Source organism: Sphaerodactylus townsendi, linkage group LG01 (genome assembly GCF_021028975.2).
Source record: "Sphaerodactylus townsendi isolate TG3544 linkage group LG01, MPM_Stown_v2.3, whole genome shotgun sequence".
Lineage (NCBI taxonomy): Eukaryota > Metazoa > Chordata > Lepidosauria > Squamata > Sphaerodactylidae > Sphaerodactylus > Sphaerodactylus townsendi.
In genome coordinates this window covers 71,694,494-71,720,061 of record NC_059425.1, presented here as the reverse complement: position 1 = coordinate 71,720,061, position 25,568 = coordinate 71,694,494, and the positions used below count along the sequence as shown (strand labels likewise).

General features: G+C 41.1%; 1 protein-coding gene across 2 annotated transcripts in view; it reads right to left on the bottom strand.

Annotated features, from left to right (window-relative positions):
• Window positions 1–335: 335 nt before the first annotated feature.
• BTBD9 (BTB domain containing 9) overlaps window positions 336–25,568 on the bottom strand; it is a 213,735-nt gene continuing 188,502 nt past the window's right edge. Inside the window, exons 10-11 of one of the 2 annotated variants that reach the window (XM_048518360.1) lie at window positions 15,382–15,460; window positions 336–1,161 (exon numbers count right to left, since the gene is read on the bottom strand). In XM_048518360.1, coding sequence (XP_048374317.1) covers window positions 979–1,161; window positions 15,382–15,460 — 262 coding nt within the window. In that variant the 3' untranslated portion in view covers window positions 336–978. The remainder of the gene's footprint in view (window positions 1,162–15,381; window positions 15,461–25,568) is intronic. The other variant, XR_007246302.1, reaches the window with a different exon arrangement.

Sequence of the window (25,568 nt, the reverse complement as noted above, 5' to 3'; positions counted from 1 at the left end):
CTGTTTGATCCACATGCTGGAGATGGTGAAATGCTGAATGTAAAAGCATTCAAGAATAATCAAACAGATAATCTGATTTAAGTTACAAAGGACAGCTACTGCTGGGATGTCAATTACTCAAAACACAAATGAGCTCTATATAAATACTCAAATCTATATTTATAGAGATTATGCGAAAAGCTTTTTAGAAGTGTTTTTCAAAGCAAAGTACTGGACAATAAATTGCCAGCATTGCATTGCCCTTTCTGATCAATACTAAATTTAGCTGACACATCAGCAGACAACAAGTCTTCTGTTTTCAACAAGCACACAAAAAAGTAGGAAATCTAAACTGATTATTGTTATACAATTAAATGATGATTTAATCACTTCCAACATTTGTTGGCTAGTTTAACACATTGGTATAAAAGTGACAGATCTGTAAATCATGTAAAGCAGTCGGAATTACAGTTTCGCATCCCTGCATTCACTTGTTTTGTGCACAATCTCCTTAAGGGGTTTTCCTTATCTAAACCAGCTAATGGAGTGATTATTGCATACTTGCCTCTTATCAAGTAGATCTACTTGATGCAGCATGATAAGCAAAGAAATGTTTAAACAAAAACTGCGGCTGGGCCAGGGGGGGGGGGCAAACAAATGAACACACAAGATGAAAATGGTTTGAACTGTACAAAAATGGATAAAGAATAAATTAAATAATTAAAAAACAAAAATTCTGTCAACATGTTTTCCGTACACCCTCTGAGGAAAGACTATTTCCTAGCAAATGTGTTTTACAAGCACCTACTGTTCATATGGCATATCAGTATTACAGTTTGGCTTTGCTCCCCACCCCTCTGCCTTAGTTACATTTACATTTGAATATCTGCAGCTGCCAGGCATAGTCCCCTATGTCCATTCAGAGAGCTAAGGTGCTCCGACAGGAAGATGGTGAACAATTTTATCATGGCACTGGGGTTGCAAATGCTCTTCACTATTTTATAGTTGGTAAGCCAAGGAGTGTGAGGTGGCTCCTGGAAGGGAGTGCACAGAACTGGTGCTTGAAGCTCGAGAGGGACGGGATGCCAGTGGCTGTCCACCTGTGCCCACATCATCTTCACCAGCTTCTTCCTTGTGGGCAGCAGTTTGGGCTGGACATTCAAAATGAACACAGTGAAACACCTGAAAAACAAGGAGAGAATGCATACCAATAAGCAAGAATATGTGTCTTGGTCACAACTAAATTACAAATCAAATGGAACTTAATTAAGGAGGCACATCTGAAGCAGAAGCACCCAAGATCTTGAAGTTTATGCTGCAATTCCCTCTCATCCATTGGAAACTCCTTCTTTTCAAGGGTAAATCCAGGGAAAATAGAACACCAGCCATGTCTAGCAGCAAGGAGTGCTTGGCTTTGGATTGAGACCATTATGAATTGGGCTTCAACTTCATGGGGGCTTTGGACCTGGTATTTTCTGACCTAGGGGAGTGGATTTCCCATTCCTCCTCCATTGTGAATATTACTGCCATCTGTACTCATGGCCAGGAATTATAAACCTTACTCACTGAGACTTAAAGTAGATTACAATTTTTTTAAAAAAAATCAATCAGAAAGTCTAAGCCAACTGGTTAAAGGCTTTAGTCAGAAAATATTTCACATGAATGACATAGAAATGAGATACACCTCTATTTCATGATATTAATCCCCAAGAGACTGACTTCATTACATTTTAGACTGTACTCCCCTTGCCCCATCCCCCCAATGGCATGTACGCACTGAGTATATCTCCAATCCAGGAGTTTTTCAAAATGTGATGTGATGAGTGGGGCCAGAAAGAATCCATATGAACCTGAGACTTCCTCCAGATTTCACATCAAAGAGATAAGACCTCAGTATGACCTGATTTACAATGCCACCCTAAGCAGAGCTGTATTCTTTGAAGACCACCGACTTGGCTTAGGATTGCACTGTTAATTACCAAATGGTAGTGAGGAATAACTGCTTTTACTTAGTATTCATTCACTTTTGAAAATGCTTTTTTTATTTTACAAAACCTAAAATTGAAGTGAATGTAAATCACATGTAAAAGACTAAAATGAATAATTCAAATGATACTACTTTGCAACATTCTTCTATAAAAGAATACAAAACTAGTGCTGCTCCGAGTTGATTGGATAGCTGTTGCCAATTAACTTTGCTGAGTGACTCAGGCAATGAATAAATAATATCAGAGCAGTTTTTTTTAAGCAACCTCTTTTGTCCTGGCCACCTTGTTTCCTCTTATTTGCACCTCATTCTTTCAGATGTTGAAAAACTTTTCTCAAACGCTCTTTAATATTGATTGGAACCTCTTACAATTTTAGTAGGCTTTTCCGTCTCTACGGAAGCGCAGAGGCTGGAAATAAGTTATTGGCATACTGCTGACTTGTACGAGACCATTAAAACATTCCCTCCTTGCTACCTGTCCTTTCTGGCAGCCTAGAATCCTATTAGCCTTTTAGAATGTCACCGTACACTGAGCAGACATGTTCGTTGAGCTGTCCTCTTGCCATGTATCTTCTTCCTAAGAGATCTGAATTCACCATCTTAACAGTATGCATGAAGCCAGCACAGTTGTAGTCACTGGGTAATTTTTAAAAACAGAATGTTGCGGTATGCATTCTGGATATGCAAAACAACCTGGAGGCTGGAAAACAGAAGATGCTTCCTAATGGCCTTTGATCGCTTGGTGCTAGTCCCGGGAATATGCTCACACCACACCTACTAGAGCCAAAGTACATGTTATAGGAGATCTGTGGTCAAATCTTTAGTCAAAACAAGACCAGCTGCAATGGGGATGAGATTCACATTGGCGCTATGGGACTGGGGAAAGAGGACTAAATAAGGCAAGTTTATTTATTTAAAATGTTTTCATGCCACCTTTCCATCTGTTCAAAGTCCATAAGGTGGTGCATATAAAAACACTGATGTTTTTCAACAATTAACATTTTAAATTACAAAATAAAAAATACAGCCCTTGCAAATATTCAGAAACAACTCCCTGAAGATCTGCCCTCCAAATAAGCTCTCAGGTCATCATCACCAGTTCACCCTTGCCAGGATACTGCAGAGTGCCACAGGAGTGCCAGACTCCAAATGCACATATGTGTCCTTTATGAAGTAATCCTTGCCCTAAGAAGGAGGGGACTGGCCATATCTGAGCTGGGTTCAGTCCTTAAGAACTCAGTCTGGCAGCTGTCACTCTCAGAGCTATCCAAGATTCGGCAGCTTGCCTCCAGTCAAGCCTGGCCGCAGTCTGAGCACCCTTGGGTTTCTCTTTCAAGGTCCCTGCATGAACTTGACTCTAAACTTTGGGAACTCAGCCAAGAGGGGAACACAGGTGTGAAATGGTTAACTCTCCCAGAGCCACAGCTATGACCCAAAGCTGCACTTCACTTAGCTCCTTTATAAGACTAATATATAGATTCCCAACATAAATGAGGAGTTCAGTCCTACATCGGGGGGGGGGGGGGGAGAGAAGGAAACAGTTTTGTAGGAGAGAAGAGAGACTGGAAGAAGGAATTCCAGGAAGCTGCAGGGTTATGCTGTTTGGTTGCTCTAAACTGGAACAACACCCTGCCTGCCTGTTCCTCCATGTTCAGCTTGGATATTTTTAAATGAGCAGGTCTTACAAAATTCCACACATTTCCAGGGAAAATCCTCCCTGGCACTTAACACTTGGAACTGAATACTGGCCAAGGAAGCAGTGTGTGTGAAGCTATTTTTTCACTGACAAAGCAATGCAAACATATGAGGAAAAATCATAAAAGAGAAAAGAAGGGGCTTTCTTGTTTCTCTTGGTGCCAAAAGCTCCAGAGATTCTTCTCTCGTCGGCAGGGTGCTCAGCTGTTCCCTCTCTGTTTTCCTGGAGAGATCTATCTATATTTACATGATAACTTTTCCTTCAATTGTCAATCTGATTTCCACATTTGCACATGTGTGGCTGTGCGGCTTTGATTAAAGACACTCCTCAAAATACTGCAATTACTTGTACTTTTAATTTTTTGAAAGCAGCAGCTGTTGCCCCCCCCCCCCAACTACCACGATCAGCAGCACTATTTGGGGAACTGAATGTCATTAGCTGATCAGTTATCTAGAATGTATTACTTTCCTGGGAAGGCAGTTTGATTAATGACTGCAGAATACATCCCAAAATCAGGAGATATCCTGCCCCTGCATGCTGTACAACAAATAACCTTTTCCTACCAGTTAAATCATGGTGCATTTTAGTACATAATATTTTCCTGTTAATTCCAATAGAAAGATGTGGTTTTAGTACTAGAATGTAGAGTAAAACCATACAAAAACCACCGTACTGTGCAGCATCTATCCAGCTATGGGAGGGAGTTCCCTACTACACTGAGACAGTTGCCAATCTCTCTGTGCTCCTTTGCTAGAGTAAAACCCAGGAGAGGATGCCCACAGACTGGCAGTTGCCACAGCACCTTATTTCAAGCTATGATCATACTAGGAAAATACATTTTAGAGCTAGAGATTAGCAGAGATGTGGCCAAGCACAGCTTGCCAAGCAAGGACAAAGGACAAAACTTTTTAGGGCATGTTTACAAAGCACCTTTCCATTATATTGATTCACTGTTGGTTCCACCAAGACTTAAGAGGAAATGGGGATTGGCCGCTTCCGCACGGCCAAGCTGGGGGGTGCGTCGGCATATACGATGCCGACACCCCCCCGGGTCCATTCGCACGAACGGTCCTGGTAAAGGCAGGGAAGACGATGCAGTGCTGCGCTGTCGCCCGATCGACGTATCTTCTCTGCGACCTTCCGGCGCGTCGCCCAGGCCAGGGGACACGCCGCTCTGGTGTCGTAGGGCAGGGGGGCGTGACCCCAGGCCCGGGCGACGCGCTAGAAGGTCGCAGAGAAGGTATGTCGATCGGGAAAGAGGGGATGGCAACTTCCAGCCGTTGTTTTCCAAAAACCTTGCTTGGGAAGCGAGGTGGGAAAATGGCAGCTTCGCGCCGCTGGGGGGGAGCGAGGGCGGCATGGCTGCGATGAAGCTGCGCCCCCCCATGTGAACAGCTCCCTAGGAATGGCGTTTTTGCCGTCCCTAGGGCGCTGTAAATGGCCCGTGCGGAAAGGGCCATAGAGAAGAACATACCTATTCCCTGCTTTGAAAAGGAAGGTTAACTATATAGACTACCAAGCTGTTGTGGTTATCTACCTGCTACTCCTCACCAGTGTGATCTGCCTGGATGAACACAGCTCCAAGTAGGTGAAAGCAAATCCACTTCTAAAATCTTTTGTATTCCTTTAGGTGGCCTTCATTCTGTACCCAGGGAAAATCAAGTGATCAGCTTTTCATAGATAAATACCCTTGAATGTTTGAATTCTTCTACAGGTATGTGTTAGTCAAATAGTGGGCTCGTTCAGCAAACATTTTAGGCTTAAGTGAAAAGGCCCTCCCTTTTGGTGAACTTGCGGGGTGCTGGTGATTTGCAAACAGATTAGTGTTCATTTAGCTCTGTGTGATTGTCATTTAGCCAAATCCGACTGGCTATGCAGCACTGTAGCATCATTCATACACACTATCCTGATCAATGATTGGCTGGGATCATGCTGTAATAGATAATAAGGTGATAAAGTGCTGGCAACATGGACGGAAGAACCCAATTACAAATATAGCCATGATAACTGTGGCCAAAATAAAGTTGAGGTCAAAAAGACCTTAATAAAGAATTTAATGTAATGTAACAAATGCCTCACTGGGCTTCAATTTTCTGCGAGTTATCTTACGTTTAATAGTTGAAGTGATGAACTCTAGCTGACACAATACAACAAAATCACGTTTCGACATATATCTTATTAATCATAATCACAGAGTTTGATGTGATTATGATTAATGTGATTATGATTAATAAGATATATAGGATGACTAAAAATCTATGTTTATGAATGTCGAAACGTGATTTTGTTGTATTGTGACAACTAGAGTGCATCAGTTTATGTAGTTTTTATTACAATTCTTACTGCTGCACTCATAGACTTTGTATACTTGATAATAGTTGAAGTGAGACATTTGTTACGTTGTATTAAATTCTTTATTAAGGTTATTTTGACCAAAGTTATCATGACTGTATTTGTCAATAAGGTCACAAATATAGTACTGAAAGAACAATGGGACAGCAATAGCTAACATCCATGAACACACTTGAAAAAAGGATCTTCAGAGTTGTCAGGGACCATTTTCTGCTCTCTGATATGCTAGTTTCATGCCAAAACTGGTTGGCATAACCCAAGCATTTACAGACATAAAATCTATTAAATACATTCATTATTTATGAAGCAAAGCTTCAATAGCATTATTCAACTGGAGGATTTCTTGAACTTCTGAGCCATTTAAAGGGTAACATCAATAGGTAGAAAGTCTTAAATCTGCACAAGATGACTAAGAAGTTACTAAGGTCCACCAGTCAAAGTTTTGAAGATCTCCAAGAGACTGGTATGTTAGATTTGAGTCCTCAAAGTTAAAACAGAGATGTAACCAGAACCTGAATGTAGCAAGCCAGGCTCTGTTCTCTAAAAGGTGTTGACCAGTTTCAAGACAAAGGACAGCACAGGGCACCCAATGTAGCAAACAGAGTAACTTATATAGGAAGCAGAATTGTAAAAGTTCAACTGAGTGGTTCCGAGCACCAATCCATATAGGAGCACCATAAAGCAACTGCTGACCTATCTTGGCATTAAAGGCCTTAGTAGAACAAAAAATACTAACATTGGTAGTCACTAGCTATGCTGTCTGCCCGTGAAATCTTTCGCACTTTAAAGCAAACATTAATTGATCAGGAATTCCAGTATCTCAGCAGTGTAGCAAATAAGTCCTGCTCTCCTCTTTTCTAAAGGAGTTCCCTTTAATACAGATAAAGAGGCCAAATACCTCTCAATTAACCTTACCCAACCAGGGAAAAGTTCTCTCCTTGGCAAAGTACAATATGCTTCCTTCAACACCAGGATGAAGTCTAAAAGTTCCCTACCAGGACAGAATCTGCAACTACAGAATGAAGCAGACTGAATCTGTAATTCATATGGTTCTATATTGCCCATTTTATATGACAATCAGGTCCAACTTGCTGACCCCTCTACTCACTAATAAAGAAGGTCTATCAGATCAATGATAAAAAAAATATTTTAAACAATGATTCTTCTGCTATCTCTGAAATGCTGGCTAAGTACCTGTGCTATGTCATTAAGTTGCAACCATGACTGTCTTACTCTGTGTGACTAAGGAATTAGAGTTGTGATTTAGGTACTTTAGCAGTGTGCTAATATTGGCTAAGGCACTGATATAATGAACCATCCGGAACATTTGAACCAATAACAACAGAACTTAAGGAGGAAATGGACTTAATGGGAAGTCACACCAAAATAAAATGATATAACTTACAAATGGACCCTTAACCAATACTCACAAGGGATATGCTGAAAGAGACAGAATAATAATGCTAACAAGAGAATGAAGGTAATAATTTTACATCATGTTGAACAATAATAAATAATATTGAATATTTAAAAGAGCTCATAATGTATACTTATTGATCATAACATCAATGAAAAATTTTACTTGTCATAAACTCACAAGTTGGCCTAAGACAAGCTACTCACCCTCTGAACATCAGCAATTCAGTTAGAATGAGGATGAAAAAACTCTGGCCCACCTTAAAGGGCTGTTCTACAGACTACAGCATACATGAAGTGCTCTGAACATTTTGAAGTGGTTCCTTTTTATTGTTAGACAAGTTGCATAGCATGTACCATATATACTCGCGTATAAGCCGAGTTTTTCAGCCCTGTTTTAAGGGCTGGGGGCATGGCCGGGACGACCTCCCTGGGGTGTACAAGCCGCTTGTTGCTGCCCTCCTGGGAGGATGAAGGGGAACCCTGGCTGGCTGGGCTTCCTCAAACCCCGGGAGACAGAGGGAGCTCCTTATTTGGGCAGTGACCCCCCCTGATGTCATTGCCCAAATAAGGAGCTCCCTCTGCCTCCCGACTTCCCACCTTCCACTTATATGCAAGTCAATACGTTTTCCCAGGTTTTGGTAGTAAAATTAGGGGCCTCGGCTTATACACGAGTCGGCTTATACACGAGTATATACGGTACTTCTAAAATGGTTTAAGAAAAGCAAACACAGCCTTTGACTACTAGTCAATAATTATAGTATTTGGTAGGTTAAAATAGAAAACACAATCCAATAGCAACAGCCTTTCACCGGAAATATTTTCCAAGAATCCCCTTCAGATTCAGTGAAAGTGAATATGATACATGGGAAAATAAACCTGCAGATTATACACAAAAAGTCTCCTGGCTGATTTCAAAGTTAGTATTCCTGTATGTAACTGTAATAAGAGATCCTGTAGGAATGAGTGGGGAAAGATGAAATAGATATGTATAGAATATAAATAAGCCAACAGCACATTATGAATCTGAGGAATTGAAAAAGAGTATACAAAAATGAATAATATTTTTAAAAGATTAAATGTGAGAATAAGAAAATTAGAACAGTTTAGTTGCAAGATCCAATAAGCAAGAAACAGCGTTACACAGCATACACTGGAAGATCAGAAGGAACCCCAACAAAGAATGAAACTAAACAAGACACATTGTTAGATAATAATGACCTGTGTTCTTGATGCAGGATGCAGAGTCATGCAAACAGTATTCAAAACATCTTGTCTGCTTATCTCTAAGATAAGAACCAAGTAATATATGCATACTTTGCTTCTGTAGATCAGTGGCCACCACAGAACATGTTTCTGAGTGTACCCACATCTCTGGATAAAGGGGGATTGATGACAGCAATATAAAAGCTTAATGTACTACTGGACCAAGACTGCAGTGACTGAAGGTGATGGGAAATGTGTGTGGCTTTCTCTGAGATCAAAACACATTTCAGTTGAAGCAAATCAGGAGAAATAGCACAAGATGACTTTTTAGTTTACTTAGAATATGCAACAAAAAGCAGCACAACATTTTACAAGAACATGAGGAAAATGCATTATATCATATAAAGCAAAAGAGAATGCACTAAAGTCTGCCTGCCATCTAGTGACAGGCAAAATAAAAAGGGAAGAACAAAGCCACTCGAAATTTATGCTCCAGTGCAAAACAGAATGCAAAAATAAAAAAAGTAGAAGGGAAATGCCATCAAGCGTGACAACAGATTCAGGGAGAGGGATAAAGCGCAGCTGGTGAGCAAAAGAAACATTTCAGAAGCACTTAACAAAAAAGAGGTGAAAAGTATTCCAAAAGTACACGGAACTAGAGGCTACTACAAATGGTTGCATTAGTCTAAAGTGGAGGCCTGGACAACTTTTTAGAAGCACCACAGGTTATTGTTAAAACATAGAATGCTAAAACATAAATCATTGCTTTATTTCATTATTCAAAAAGAAAGATGAGAGGTGGATAACGGAAACAGACTTACATTTCCCAAAGGAAGTGGGCAGATGCTGAAATTATGCTGGACAGCCGATCAAGAAATCAAAACATCTCGTCTAGCAAAACCTCAGAATCACGATGAATCAAGTTAAAAAAGTCAAAGGAATAAGAAATTATTAGGGTAGGATGCTTCAAAAACTTTTTGGAATTCAGGAAAGCAGAGCCAGACTGCAGAGAAGTACACAAAGCCTATAATTAAACAGCAATGATGTTTTAGCCTTTGAGGCATTTTATTCAAGACGACAGGTGACAAGAAGACTATACAGATGAACAGAAAAGGAAAATATGATGAAACAGAAGCTTTATAATGATTAATAAATAACACTTTCCCAAATATGATTAGCACTAGTCATGTTTGATTAAAAATCAAATATGTAAATCCACAAAGTTTACAACTGCTGGTATTCTATGTATAATTCCTAACCCTGATTCCTAACTCTGATTCCTAATTTGCAGATAGAGGGCAAACTGACCCCAACAGGCTTTTCTGTAGACTCTGGAGACTCTTTGGGTCTGCAGAAAAATCTGAGAACTTAGAAATAGCTTAGAGTTCCTTGATCTTACTACAGTTTTTAATCAGTATTTTTGTTTTGGTCTCATTAATTTTAAATCCTGCTAAATTGCCAAATGCATTAATTCTCTGCAGAAGATACAAAATAGTATTATTTGGGTTCTTAATTTAAAAAAAACATATAGTCTGCGAGTATTTTTCCCCTTTATGTACTATGATTTTTATTTGTAGATCTTCTCTAATTACATTTAATAGAATTTCAGCCACCAAAATAAATAGCAGAGGGGAAAGGGGACACCCTTGACAGGTCCCCTTGTGTATATTCAGAGTTTGTGAAAATGTATTATTGATTTTAATTTTGACATTTTATTGCACATAGCTTTAATTGTATCGTCAAATTCTCCACATATTCCAAATTTAGAAATCTCATCTTTAAGAAATAGTCAATTAACTCGGTCAAAGGCTTTATAAATATCTAGGAAGATTAATGCTGCTGGTATTTTGGGCTTGTGATCTAAAAATTCTATTATATTAAGTACCATTCTTAAATTCTGCATAGTATTCCTGTTTGGTAAGAAGCCTTACCAACCTTGCCGCCTGGTCATCATTTATAAGTTGTTTAAGTATGTTTTTCATCCTATTGGTAAGAATTGCCGCAACAATTTTATAGTCAGTGTTAAGTACAGAGATTGACCTGAATTCTTCAGGGCTTAAGACCATGTTCTTGCTTTTTTGGAATTAAGGATATGGAGGCCTCCTCACGTGGGAGGTGCTACCTTACCTTCCAATATTCCATTTATTACTGTTAGAAGATGGGGTTTTAAGTGAGGTTCAAAGATTCTGTAATAAGCAGAGGTGAACCATCCGGACTTGGAGCTTTGTTATTCCTCAGATTTTTAATTATCTCTTTAAGTTCCGTGTCTATTATTTTTTTATTTAATTGGTCGACCAGATTTGTAGGGATCTTAGGTATGTTGCATGTTGTGAGGTAAGTTTGAATATCACTTTTATTCACTTTTGTTTTTATAAATTTTGGTAATACTTGACCAGTATTTGTGCTATTTCTTCTGCGTTATGTATTATTTTATCTTTATATTTAATTTTGGAAATAACATTTTTTCCTTTGCTTCCCTCAGTCTAGCTGTGAGCCATTTCCCCACCTTGTTTGCCAAGAAAAATGATCTCTGTTTGATGAAGGTGAGGGGTTTTTTTTTGTAATTTCATAGGTTCTAATCTTGTCTAATTGGTTTTTTATTATTTTAATTTTGTTGGATATATTTTTGGAAGGTTTGGTTTATAGTAGGGTTTCTATTTTCTTCAACTCTGTTTCTATCTTAATTGTCAGGGACTGAGGTATGAATAACTTTAACAGGAACTCGCTAGCATTTCAGGCATACGTTTGTTTTAACAGGATGCCTTTTCATATAAACATATTATTTAAAATATTTTCTTACATATCTGCAGTTTTCTTTCACTCATAACAGTGAAGCTTGTTGTGCTGTGGTGGCAGCTGCTGCCAAAGCACCATCTTAAAATATGCACAACCAATTAGACCTTCATGGGCCAATCAGAAGCCCTGCTGGGAAACCCCCCCCACTTGTCTCCACCCACTTTCTAAAAACACTGGGTGCTAGGAAAGGTACCCACTGTTGCAATGGGACTACGAGGAAAACAACACTGCTCTAGAACATCCTCTCTACAACAATAATTGTATGACTTCCAAGATGATGTCATGAATAAACCTATGGAGAAGTAATTCTCATGATCCAGCTGTAACATTCAAAAGGTATCCTTATGATCCCATCTGGAACAAGAATATTGTGCATTATTTGTGATAAATTTATACAATCTACAGAACACTGCACTACTTAAAACAAATTCTAATTATATTTCTGAAGCATATGCAGCTTTTCTAAAACATTGGCAATCCTAACATATCATTCAAAAGGCCATTAGGGCTTAATTTCACCACTAAATGGGGATTAAGAGAACAATTTTTCTAGCAGCAGGCTATCCTTTACTTGTCTACTACACGATTTCTTGCATATTTACAGAAGCATTTGATAATGATCACTACTAGAGACACGATGCTGACTTTCAAGCAGAACACAGTCTATCTATTCTGATTATTACCATTATTCTAATTACCACAAACTGTAAATGTAGACACATACTGTATCTGAGCAAGTAAACATTTAGTAGGGAAAAACAAAAAGGGGGAAAAATCCCAGAATAAGCACAATGGGAAGAATATTTGTCATTCAGTAACCCCTTAGCAGTGACAAGAACTGATGAAATTCAAAAGTTTACATTTTAAAATGTGTAATTTTAAAATTCTTTTTCAACCCAAGAAACCACTACAAATGCTTGTTGAGAGTCAAACAATGAATGGTTAATACTATCCCAAAGTCCAATTTACTGCCATATATATATATATATATGCATGAACATGCAATATTACTGCCTTCAGAGACATTAATCTGTTCCCATATAAGATTCCAACAGGTTAAAGTGCTTCCTTGGTTATCTGTTGGGGAGGGGAAGGGGAAGGAACTCACATGCATTTAGACAGTTTAAAAGGATGAATAATTTACCAACTTGCATTTGTGGCTTCTACTTTAATAGCGCTATTATTTATTTCGTGATATGACATTATTCACTTTTTTACAGGAGTAAAATATAGCAGCTCCCTTTCAGAAAAAAGATCATCAAATGTGACTGACAGGGCTATAAATATGCTAGCCTACATCAAGATCTTGGCTGCACTTTCTAAGGCATTTCTAGTGAAAACTCAGCAACATTATTACATTAAAAACTATATATGTGGGGGAGGGTTAGGGTGAGAGAGACACACACACACAGAGAGAGAACTTTTATACAAATTGGGCTTTCTAGTCCATGGATTCTGTGACAGACTGATGATTAAGGGTTAATTTTAAAGTGCAGTTCTGCCAGAGAAAAAGGAATTTAAGGAGTTAACTCGGAGCTCCACCTGATTGACTGGCTGGCAGGGCAGCTGCTTAAAAGGCCAGAGGCTGGGTGTGAGACAAAAAGAGGAAGAGAGAGAAAAAGGGGAAGTTTGGTTCTCAAGAGGCTGGATAGCCGGGTTTTAGTGAAGGATCAGGAAGGCCAGGCTGAATGTGGAACCTGTGACAAGGTCTTAGGGAAACAACATCACAAGGGCAATACTGAAATCACAGGGCTTGTTTGTAGGTCTCTGCGGAGGAAGCACCTAGATATGGCACAGTGAAGTCTCTGAAGTTGTGTGTAATTAAGTTAACCGAGTCAGGAGTGGGTTTTCAGGTAGAATACCCCAGAACCTGCTCTGGGAAGCCCTATGTGCCTCTCTTTGGTGAAAGGAGTTGGATATTTAAATAACTGTTAAGTTCTGTGAAGGAAAGATTTTCCTTGTGTAGGAAATTTGGTAGGATTGTTAAAAACTGAGCCAGAGAACTGTTTGGAAACTATAATAGAATATCTGAAACAACTAAAGTGCTTAGTAAAATATTCCTGCCAGAGAAAAAGAAAAGTTTAATTATTTCTGTAACTTATTTTCTTGTAATTCTTTAAATAAATGTTTCACCTTTGTTTGCATGTTTATGCGCCTCAAGAGTCATTTAAGGGGCCCCAATTCATCCTGGTAAGAGGAGTCAAGTTTGGTGGGAAAAGTAAAAATCCCCTCCCAGAGCTGTCAGTAAACCCAAGAAGTGGCAGTAAGAGTAAGGCTGACAGGAATCTTAGGTGTGTGTCCGGGCAGTTTGCTCAAGCTACTGTTACAGATTCACTTCAGTTTTTTCTCTTTTTGTCTCTGTCCACTTAGTTTAACAAAACAACATTGACAGGGATGTCTGTAGCCTTTGAAGTGTAAATAAGATAGCAAACACAGTGAAGTAAAATATTAGCTGACAGTAACTACAAACACACCACAGAAAATCTACAAAGTACGCTAAACTAAATTCATAGGATACAATCCAGCAAAGATATAGAGGTGGTCCCCCCTCTCTCCTCCCCCTTGCAGCAGAAGGTTCTGATAGACACAGATATCCATTTCCCTCTCCCCTTCTGACACCAGAACATCAGATTTTGGGAATCATAGGACCAGAATGATGCGACAGCTCCAGTAGCGAAGAAGCAAAAATTGTCCTTCCTCTTCTTATGTCAGTGATGGTATGCTGATGGAACAAAGAGGAGGAAGAAATTTTTGCTCCTTATCCTTTCTTCACAAACCTGCATAGCTATCACTCCATATGGGTCCAGCAGGCTTTGCATAAGATGCTGGATCCAACCCATACATCCTGAATTCTTCCATAAAATCAAAGAGCACGTAAGTAAAAAAGTCAAGATATAGGATAAATAAGATTTGTGCCTTAGCCTACATCAGAGATTACATATTATGCAAATAATGTAAAAACTGGCTGGGAAACAGGACTATACCTTATAGAATTCAGCCTGGAAGAACTATTCTGAAAGGCTGCAAGCCATTCATACACTGACATTTTTGAACTGACTGCACTTCTGTGCAGGGGCAAAGTGAGAAGAAAAAAACTTGCAAAAAGGCCTTGCCTTCCCAAAGAAGGGCGGGAGGGAGAAAGAGTCTACATTGCCAGCCCTGCATTACACACAGTTTCTCTGGGCTTTACTGCTTGGTCCATGGCAGGGCTGTGTGCCTCCTTCCCTGCCCAACTTGGGGTAAGGACTACAGGACGAGGCTGTAACTTGCTTGGTGCTGGGGTAGCAGATTCTTAAGCCATCAGCCTACTGGGACTTCTCCTGGTGTCCCCTCATGGGCCTGTCATTCTAGGGATTCCCAAGATCCTAACTACCCTAAGTCAATGGCAATTTGAGTGATCTACGACTAGTCATTATCTGTCAAACTACCTCACAGGATGGTGTTGAGCATGAAATGGAGCAGCCTCGTGTATATCATGTCCTGAAGAAAGACTGCTTACCTTCCAGAGAAAAAAATACACATATAATAGATCAACAATTAAAAGACCACACTGCAAAGCAAATCAATAACTGACTGGCTTCCTGATCTCTACATATAACATTTTGGAAAATAAAGTGTTAATTGCATTTTCCACATTTATAGATCCACATTGTCATTTCAATGGATTAGAATCATCTGATCACTTTTAACAATGCTCATGAGCAACATTAAACTATATTATATAGTAAAGGCAATACAAATATTGTAATGACACATTTGTATACTTGGGTGTGAAGAGATATTAATAATTTCCCCATTTATCCACCTAAAAAACCCTTCCTTTTTAAAAACTAGGTTATCTCAAAAAAAGAAACACATTAACCTTTGGCATCCCCAAATAAAGAAAATTGTGAGAGATAAAACCTATCCCTGTATCAATAATACAGCAAACCTTTCTCTCTTACATTACCTCATTAGCTGTGTTGTGAGTTCCAACGATTCTGATAAAAGATGCTGGTTGTCTGTCAAAACTTATAACTTGCCAAGATCTGAAAAACAAGCCAGAGCAGCAATGAGTGTTCAGAACAGTCAGACCAAATTTCATTGATGTTATAAATTAGAAAAAAACACATTTGGACCATTTTCCTGTCACATTTTAATATATGTAGCTTGTTGGTTTATACAATTCTGAATCAACTTTCCACAGGATTACTATTGGTGACATACAGCCAAACTAATAAATATAAGTACCCCAGAAATGTGAACACCTCAAAAATTGTATAAAAAACACTGAGCAAAATTAGTCTTCAACTGGTGGGTCAAGACAAGTGGGAGGGACATGCCCTGATCTTATGTAAGCTGTGCAACAGTAATACTTTTTGTTGAGATTTTGCCTTAAAGGCGGCCGGGGGGGAGGGGGGGAGGGGCACCAGAGTGACCGAGAACTACCAGATGGAGAAAAGAACGGCGGCCTTTATGCTTTTAAAAATTTATTTACAGGGGTTATATAGTGTTCTCATCTGTCTGCATGTTGTTGGTCAGTAAATGTCCTGAGGAACATGGTGTGGTTACATTGCTCTGTGTCTGACCAATGCTTGGATGGGGAAAACCATATACATCCTAACAACATGTGAGGAAAACATAATAAAATACATTTAATAATAATGGGGTGCTGGTGATATTAAAAAGGACAGCTATTCTCTAGCCTCACCGGGTGTGCTGCACTGACTCAAAGTTCTTATTCTACACAAATGGTAAAGGTGCAAGAGCCATGCAGCACTCCTTTAAATCTTCTCATTTTAGAGAGAAAAGGAGGAAGAAAATAATTTAAACGGGATCTCCCATGTTGCATATTGAAATTAAAGTTAGGTTCTGAGAATGATTAAGGCTGAAGGCTACTGCTATATTGCACATTCATAGAATAGTTTTTGTAGCCCAATCGAGGGGAGGGGGGAACCAACCCCTGGAGCTGGCACAAGGGGCAAATGTGCTGGGGAGGGGTGACTTACTCAGGTGAATGGGAGCCGCATGGCTCCATGGCACCCAACCTTCCCTAGGCTCACTGGCACAGAAAGTTGCGCGGACACGGCTGGAGAAATTCCAGGGGCAGGTGAGGGGGTGGAACCAACCTTAGTTGGTTTCCACTGCCCATCTAGCCCCCACTGCTGATGGATCTGGCCTCGCAGATATAGGACTACTACAGGTGATTGCTACCGGTATCTCTGTTATACCCTGTGGGGACTGTTGCCCTGATTTTGCTATTGTTGTTCTTGGCTTTCCACATTCTGGGGAAGCCCTTTGGAGAGGGCAGAGTGGCAATGGGGTGATACTGTCTCACCCACCTGCCCAATTTGGATGAGGCTATTAATGACTTGCTCTTAGAAATACATATTCACATGGCAAAGGTACATTCAAAGGAAAGGCACTATTTGGAAACATGTCACATAATGGCCTGTTCTTTTCATTTATAAGATCAAGAACCATAGGCAAATATTTCCATAATTCTTCTGCCAGTGATATTACCCATAAAAACAGGTTCTATGGTCTCTTCCTGCCTTTCATCTATATCTTGATGATTTGACTCTAGTAATGTTTTCATTAGCCTAGATATATAAAGCTCAGTGCATCCTGACCAGTATATCTTCATATGACATTTTAGACATAAATAAAATCCCAGTTCTAAATGTTATATTCTTGCTGTGAAAAGAGTGAATTCTTGTGGTTTCAGTCATACATATATATTTTCAAAATCATCTAAACTGCAGGTATATGCTAGTTTAAAACAGCTTGCAGAATACTGTTTATTTGTTTTTGACATTTTGGAAATGCTAAGTAGTATACAGTTTCATTACTTCACAGATAAATATTTAGGTCATTAACTTTTTTATTTCACACCATTCAATGATGGAACTCAACTAAAGATTATGGGAATGGGAACAGTTTATCAGTCTTATCTCTTTAAAAAAAGCACAATAGAGGCTTCTTGGCTTCACAGAAAACAGAACTGGGTTTTGCATTTAATGTATAGAATTGCATTAAATATAAGCTTCCTCCATTTCCATTTACAGTGCAATTCTCAGGAGAGTTACTCCAGTCTCAGTCCACTGAAATGAATGGGCTTAGATTGGAGTAACTTTCCTTAGAATTGCACTGTTAGTGTTGCAAATCTAACACAGCAATATTAACAACACCTGGTAGGAAGCGACAGTGAATAATCCTGAGCATGGTGTTTAGTAGACCTGCTGAGGGTTATTGCCTAATGGCATCCTAAACAGAGCTACAGCCTTCTAAGCCCATTGACTTCAATGGACATAGAAAAGTATAACTCTGTTTAGGATTGCACCATTAATTACAAAAGATGTGACCCCAACCTGTACTAACTGTACTAACTAATACAGATTATATCTCCCCCCCCCCCACCCTCTTTGTGTAACTTTCCAAAGCTGGAGGTGGACATAATGGAAAAATTCCAATTCACACTGAGAAACCTTTGACACATCTATGCATGGAGAGTGTATCCTGGTGGATGGGTGAATTTTTTAAAAAAAGATTCCGTGCAGTAGGTTCAGGGAAAATATAGACCAAGTGGGTAGAAGGTGGAGAGAAACCAGACATGTTTACATGGGATCCTGAACACATGCAGTTTCCTCATACTGATTCACTGTACTGGTCTATCAAGGTCTCTTTGTCCACTGTGACTGGCAGCTGCTCAGACAAAAGGCCTAACTGTCCCTTTCAATTGGAAATGCCAGAGATCAGACTCTGGCCCTTCTCTATGCAAAGCCATGGCCCTGTTCCTTCTACAAGTAGCCTTGTTTCTACACTTTACAATTCACCCAGCCTCCTTCGGAAACATGCAGTGGAAGCTAATCTTTCTTTATTTTGGCACCACAACATGAATGACAGCTAGAAAAAGAACTAATTTTCCTATGGTGATCAGTTGTTTTTCGGTAAGGCCAAGAAGTCCCAGCAAGAACTGTGGGCCCCATGATGTACAACGAGATGACTGAGACGTATACTATCAGTACGTACACAAACACATAGGCATTATAATTGGAAAACATAATCATTACTTCCAGCTGAGGCTTACATCTTGAAGAAAGGACCAGGGACCACTACCCAAAGCTCAGGCATTACATGAGGGTCCTTAAGCTGAAAGCCAATAGTGCATGCTGCTTGGTTGGCAGAAGTCCCCTGGTGCCATAGCTTCATCTCTTAAAAGAAACTGTTACAACCCCAAGGTATGTTATTTAATACTCCATATCTCACCTCAGCCGTCCCCTCCCAACTTTCTCATTCTGCCTGAGTCCCCTAAGGAGAGCTGTAATTGATGATTAGCATTCCAAAGCCATGCTTGCATCCTGTGAGCCCGTCATATTTAATTACATTTTAACTATATTCATCTTCAATAATAGCCTGAACATAATTTAGATAATTATCTCTCACTCTCTCATTCTCAGACTCTGTCTGTCTCAGAGCTCCTTGCAACGAATATTGCTTTCTCTGCTCAAACACATAAACAGACTCTTGGGCCAAGTACTTTCATCTTTCCAACAGCAACAGCTGTCACTAAAAAAACTCAGCGGCTTTGAGCATCCCACAGTCAATTCAAAGAGAAATCTTCATACTGTTTCTTGCTCCTTTATTTTGGGGAGCGGAAGCAAAGAAGCACTGCTACCCAGGATAAAGTTGTCTACATTATAACAGTCTTTCGGGCACACTGCATAGTTTGTGTCATTTCAAGCACAGTTGTATGAAAATTTTTAGACATATAGAATAGAATATTTTACAAGGCCTTTTGCCTTCTGTAACTTTCTTTCTTAAGAAAGCTGAAGAAGAAATCAAAGAGGTAACCACCGACTTGGAATGAATTATTCTGAAGGTACACTTACATGTATTTATAAGTATCATGTGAAACACAAACATTTCTATGCATAAACATATCTGGTTGTACTGAAAACTGATTGAAAGGCACTCAGATATGGGTTGCTTGCTGTTTATAAGGAGCAGCCTCCAGGACAAGTAGAGTGCTTTATTGGAAACAGGTTAACCATCTCTCCTGTCGTTAACCAAGAGCCCAAATCCTTTTTTTTTAATCGTCATATGACGCCACCATCTAGATTTCAGGTATCTAGAAAACCTAACTCTGGTTCTTTAGACACAATAATATCTCCCAATATTAAGAGGCCACCAACCTGGCAAATGTAATCCATAGATTGTACAGAGAAAACAGTTTGATTTTCTCTAAGGTCAAGCTTCAGCACGTGCCAGCCTCAGCGCTTCCCCACGCCGGGCAAGAGTTCCTAGGTGGCGTATGGAAGCTCCGCCAGCACGCAAGCGTGCCAGCAGGCTTCAAGCAGAGGCCGGGCCAGAGGGAGAGGTGGTTCTTCGCATGGAGCCAGCTTCTTCAAGCTTTTCCGTCCGACTACGAGGCCCAGCCAGCCGCTTGCTGGTTGTCTAAGCCCCGCCATCGCTGCCCCTCCCACCCCTGGAGAAGTCGGAGGAGCCAGTGTGGGCGGGGGCTGCACGCTGGGCTGCGGGCGACGCACGAGGGACATCGTGGAGTCGGACGGAGGAGGGAGACAGCGCCTTCCCGGCGGCGAAGGCCAGTTCGCGACCGCGTCAAGCTGGAAGACGCTTTCTCCCCAACAACAACCCTTTAAAGGGTTGTTGTTTAGGGCGGCCTGACGCCGCCCTGGGGGAAGGGAAGCGGAGTGCGAACGGGCGGTCTGGGGCGGCGCTTTACCACTTGTGGCCCCAGGTCAGCCGCTTATGGGCCGTAAGGAAACGGGCCTTCCAAAACGTAAAGAAAAACTAATATAAAAGGCAAATCAGAAATGCATACGGCATTTTTTAAAAAAGTAGAAAAGCTATAAAATGGCAAAAAAGGTACAGAGAATTTAAATATTCCATACTGTCTGGTGCCAGATGTATCCTCAAGCACAGTTCGAAATTGACTTACAAATGTTTCCTAGTTCTGTTAGAAAGACACTAGGACCCAAATGGAGCAGTCTAAAACAAAGACGGTCCAGCATGTGACAACTGAAATTGCAGTTTCGGTTTTAGTAAATATCTGAAGCCACATAGCATCTCTAGGAGGATATAGGGGTTAAGCATTTTTGGATGCCTCCATAGAGTTTCAAGCATTCCTAGCAACCAGTCTACTCACAGCTCTGCTTAGCTATTTGCAAAACAGTGTTCAGGGAATGTACCAGTCACCCCTCTCTGATCTGTACTTCTACTGGCCAAACACCCTATTATGCCAATAAAGATTGTTGAAATTGAACAAACACCCATGGTGCCTACTGCCTTGCAGAACCAGAGTCTCATAGAGTAGCCCTAGCAGACACTGGGAATGTAGTTCTTCTGCAACTCTCCACAAGGGAGTTGTTTCAGTGATTGTGTGTGTCCCCTAAAAGGAACAGTCCAGCATAAGGGGACCTGGGGAGGTGGGGTGGTACAGCACCACCACTTGCAGAATGCTTCCAGTTACTTGCTCTGTAATGTTTCACTAGTACCCTTGTATCTCTTTTGTCTCTGGTCAGATATTCACTCCTCATGGCAGGACCCAGTATAATGCCAAACTTGCTGAAGTTGCAGTGACCAGTAAGGACGTTGCTGCCCTGCTGTGAGGTAGGCAGTTCTCTTGTTCCAATCCAAGTTGTCCAAGGGGACACAGGTATGTTCTTGTAAAGAGGAGGGAAAGATCTTCAGGTTGCGCACATTCTCATATCACTGCTGGTGTCTGATAACTCATGTAGGCAGCACAAAGATCACTCTGGCAAATCGGAGTGGGTACCGTGTTTCTCCAAAAATAAGACAGTGTCTTATATTAATTTTTGCTCCCAAAGATGTGCTATGTCTTATTTTCAGGGGATGTCTTATTTTTCTACTCCACAGCTGCATGCTCTGGTGTTCTGTTCGACAGGCATGCTTCCAAACAAAAACTTTGCTACGCCTTACTTTCGGGGGATGTTTTATATATAGCACTTCAGCAAAACCTCTACTACGTCTTATTCTCAGGGGATGTCTTATTTTCAGAGAAACAGGGTAGTAGTACTGAGCCCCTGACTGAAAGATGGAGATGGTGTATGAAGGTTAATTAGCCCAAATCATGGGGCAGACAATCAGTACAGAAGGCTCATCATGTATTAAGATTCTCAACAGGGCAAAACTGCAGTTTTGCATGGGCATCCAGGTAGACTGCCCCAGAACTCTTTCCATATGGAAACTCACCAGTTGCCTTAGGTATATATTCCCCTATACCTTTCCACTGCACCATGACTGTCTCTGCAATCTTCCCTGCACTGCTTCATGTCTTGTGTGGACAGCAGGGTGTCTTTGAGATGCCTAATACCCTATGTTGTATCTTGTTCCTGAGAGTGGTTAAAGAACGGATCACAATTGACTTCTATTCTGGCCTCTGGTTATTGTTGTTGAACAAAATATGAGTTTTAGTTTTTGGCCAACATCCCACTTACTGGGAACTGAATCCATGCCTCCATTTCCTACCTGTGCTTTCCCCCAGTAAGGTAGTGGGAGGGATATAAATGATGGGATTGCCTTAGTGACAGAGCAATTGTATGTACCTTTGTTGTAACCCCACTGCTTGAATTAGCCTTCCCTTGCAAAAGACTGGTGTTCCCATGCTTTACACAAACCAGGACCTGAACTCTTACTGAGAGGAGTATTGGAAGGTGTACCACAGTTACCTGTGTGGAATCAGCTACGGAGTATGGGAGTGTTGTAGATGGACTGAAGAATAATAATTAATTTTATACCCTGCTTTCCTCTACTGTAAGGAGTCTCAAAGTGGCTTACAAACTCCATGCCTTCCTCTCCTTACAAGCTGTTGAACATTTGCATCAGTTCTTTCCTCTCTACAGAACAGTCAGAGGGCATCCGCTAACGGCACCAGTGCATTGCCAGGGTCTTGGAATGAAATGCCAGGCTTCCTGTTTTGTGTACAAGCCTGATAACAAGCTGTGTTCATGCCTGTTATGAACGAAGTTTTGTCAGTGTTGATTTCTGAATGCACAGGAGTTAACTGAAGCAGATATGCTAGTATTGATTTTTCTGTATAAGTGCAAAGGGGCATTATTTGCAGGAGAGTATGTCTGGAAACTCCTTGCTTAAGATATCCTAGCCATTGCAGAATCATGGTCTTGTATCAGCTTCTTCTGTTACCAAACCCCACCATTTTCTCTTTAATTAATTTCATTTTGCATGGGTCACCATCACTTCAGCACTGGTCTAGGCAAAGAAGAAACTGACAAAGGGCAAAAAATGAGGAAGTGGCAGGGCTCATTGGCTCAAGTATAATATTTTCTCTCTGCTGAACATCTTCACTCTCCATACTGGCAAAACTACAAAAAAGTATCGATATATACAATTAACAGCTCAATCTTATGCAGTTACATCCTTCTAAATCCACTGAGATCAATGGGTTTAGAACACTATATCTACTTAGGATTGCACCATATAATGCTTAGGGAGGATTCAGTGATTGCAGAATGTCAGCAGCCCTTCTCACCATTCCCCCCCCCCTCCCTCAGAAGGATGAATTGTCTGAGCAAAATATAGCAGTCTCATATAACAGTGCAGAAAATTTTTCATTGGGATTTCATATAGATAGCTCCCCAAATGATGTTACCATGTACCACTTCTACTATCTTGAGCAGGATATGAAAGAGAGAGAGAGAGAGAGCGCAAAAGAGAGGGCAAATGAGAGAGAATAAACAAGCGCGAACAATGGCCTCCAGGCTTCAACAGTTATTCTTTTTTTCTTTTTTCTTAGACTTTCAAAGCTACCTGACAAACTGTCTCTCAAAGATGAGTATCAAACCAGATATTTAGAAATGTAGTTACAATTCAAAAACATACTGCATAATTTCCCTTCCTTTTAAAAGAATTAGCCCCTCCAGGGTTCTCATTCTTCCAACAGTCATGCACAAAGGGCTGAGGGAGAAGTTACTCATCTGGGAGTTTTTCTCCTTTAGGGCACTCCCCATGCCAAAGATCCCAGGTATTGATTGTATTGGCGAGGAATACTGAAGAGATTCTCGCTCTTTGGCTAGTGTACCGACCACCTAAAACATCAACAGATACCCTGCTGAGTTGCTTGGGCCTTGGAGTTCCCTAGGCTTATAGTCATGGAGGACTTCAATGTCTTTGTGGACAATGTGGAAATGGTGCGGACATGGTGTCCTCCATAGCAACACTAGGACTCTCAAAATTTGTATTTGGTCCAACATATCAGGCAGGCCACATACTGAATTTGATCTTTGGCATGAGGATGGACATTGGTCCGATTTTAGTAGATTCAGTGCCATGGTCTGAAGGACCCCCTGAGTACCCCAGCCCCTCCCTGTATAGGTGGAAAGTGGATTTATGCTTGTCCATCGAGATTTATGGATTCAATTGGTTTCCAAATGCTCTGTGGGATCTGATGCCTCCCAACAACTGGTTAAGAGGGCTGATGAAGGACTGGCATCCCAACAACTGGTTAAGAGGGCTGATGAAGGACTGGCATCCCAACAACTGGTTAAGAGAGCTGATGAAGGACTGGCTACCTCACTGTCCCCATCAACAAGGCCACACTCCAACCTCCTCTCCATCCCTGCTCCAATCTGGCTCCTGGAACACTTGGGCATGATGGAGGAAGAAGTGAGAACTGAGATGACTCGAGCACATTTGGCAGAAATCTTGTAACAAGGCAGCACAAACATCTTATAGAAAGTCAATTAAAACATAAGAGGTGGCACGAAAGACTGAAGAAGGATTTCTATTTGGCCTCCACTGTGTCTGCAAGAACTCGCCCAGCATAATTATTTAGGGTAATTAGGTCACTGATTAACCTCACAGAGGGATCAACAAATTGTAGGGACTCAGCCATTATCTGTGAGGGATTTTTGAACTTTTTTTTGCAGATAAAATCTTGCTGCTCCACCAGGACCTTTCTGCCAAAATTGAGAGGTCTCTTGGCCATCTTTAATTTTGATTTAATAAACTGCTCTCACTTGGAGGGCTCAGAGCGGTGAGCAGTAAGTCTAATATGGGACCAATTCAACGAACTCTCCCAGGTCGATGTTGACGGGATGCTGGTGGCTGTGAAGCCTACCATGTGCCTCTTGGATCTGTGCCTGTCATAGCTGTTGGAAGCCAGCAGTGGTGGTTTGCAAGCCCACTTGAGAGACATTAAAAATCTGTCCTTGAGTACAGGAGTTTTTCCAGGGGAATTGAAAGAGGAAGTGGTCTGTCCAGTCTTGAAAAAAAATCAAATGTGGCTAGACTGGAGTTTTTTCATCTATGCCAGGTTATTTTTTTTATTTATTTATTTTTTGAACTTATATACCGCCCCATCCCCAAGGGGCTCTGGGCGGTGTACAACATTAAAAAGACAATATAAGCAATTAAAACATTTAAAAGCAGCGAAAACCATAAGATATTTCCAATAATATAATAAACTACAGTAAAATAGATGGCGTTCAGCAATCTGCTATTGTTATTCTGTCCCTTCCCTAAAGGGGGAAACAGTATCCCATATTCCGATCTAAAAAACTCCTCCCCCTTCCAAAAGGGAGGAGTGGCGAGTCTAAGATGACAACTGACCCCGGTATCAGAGCCGGGGGCAAAGGGGCACCATCAACGGCTGGTTCCCTCCCAAGGCCCGCTGGAACAGGCTCCGTCAGCTACAGGCCCTGCAGAACTCACCGAGGACTCCGTAGGGCCCGGACAGTTGGAGGGAGAGCTGCTCTACCCAGGCCGGGGCCAGGAGCTGTGCACCTCTGGCCCGTGGTGGGAGGCCAGTCAGATCGCCGAGGGGCCAGGGACTAATTAGGTAGATTGGCCTCCACTGATCGAAGAGGCCGTGCAGGGACGTATGGGGTGATGCGGTCCCGGTGATAATGACGGTCCCAGACCGCGTAAGGTCTTTTGAAAGGTCAGCACCAGCACCTTGAAAGTGATCCGGAATTCCACCGGAAGCCAGTGCAGCTGATGCAGTATAGGCTGGATATGTGGCTCCAGCAGGTGGCTTGCCTGTAAGCAGGCGCTTGCCGCTGCGTGCTGGACCAGTTTTAATCTCCTCGATCAAACTAGCAAGGGCTGGCCCGCTGTAGAGCGAAGCTACAATAGTCTAAATCTGGAGGTGACCGC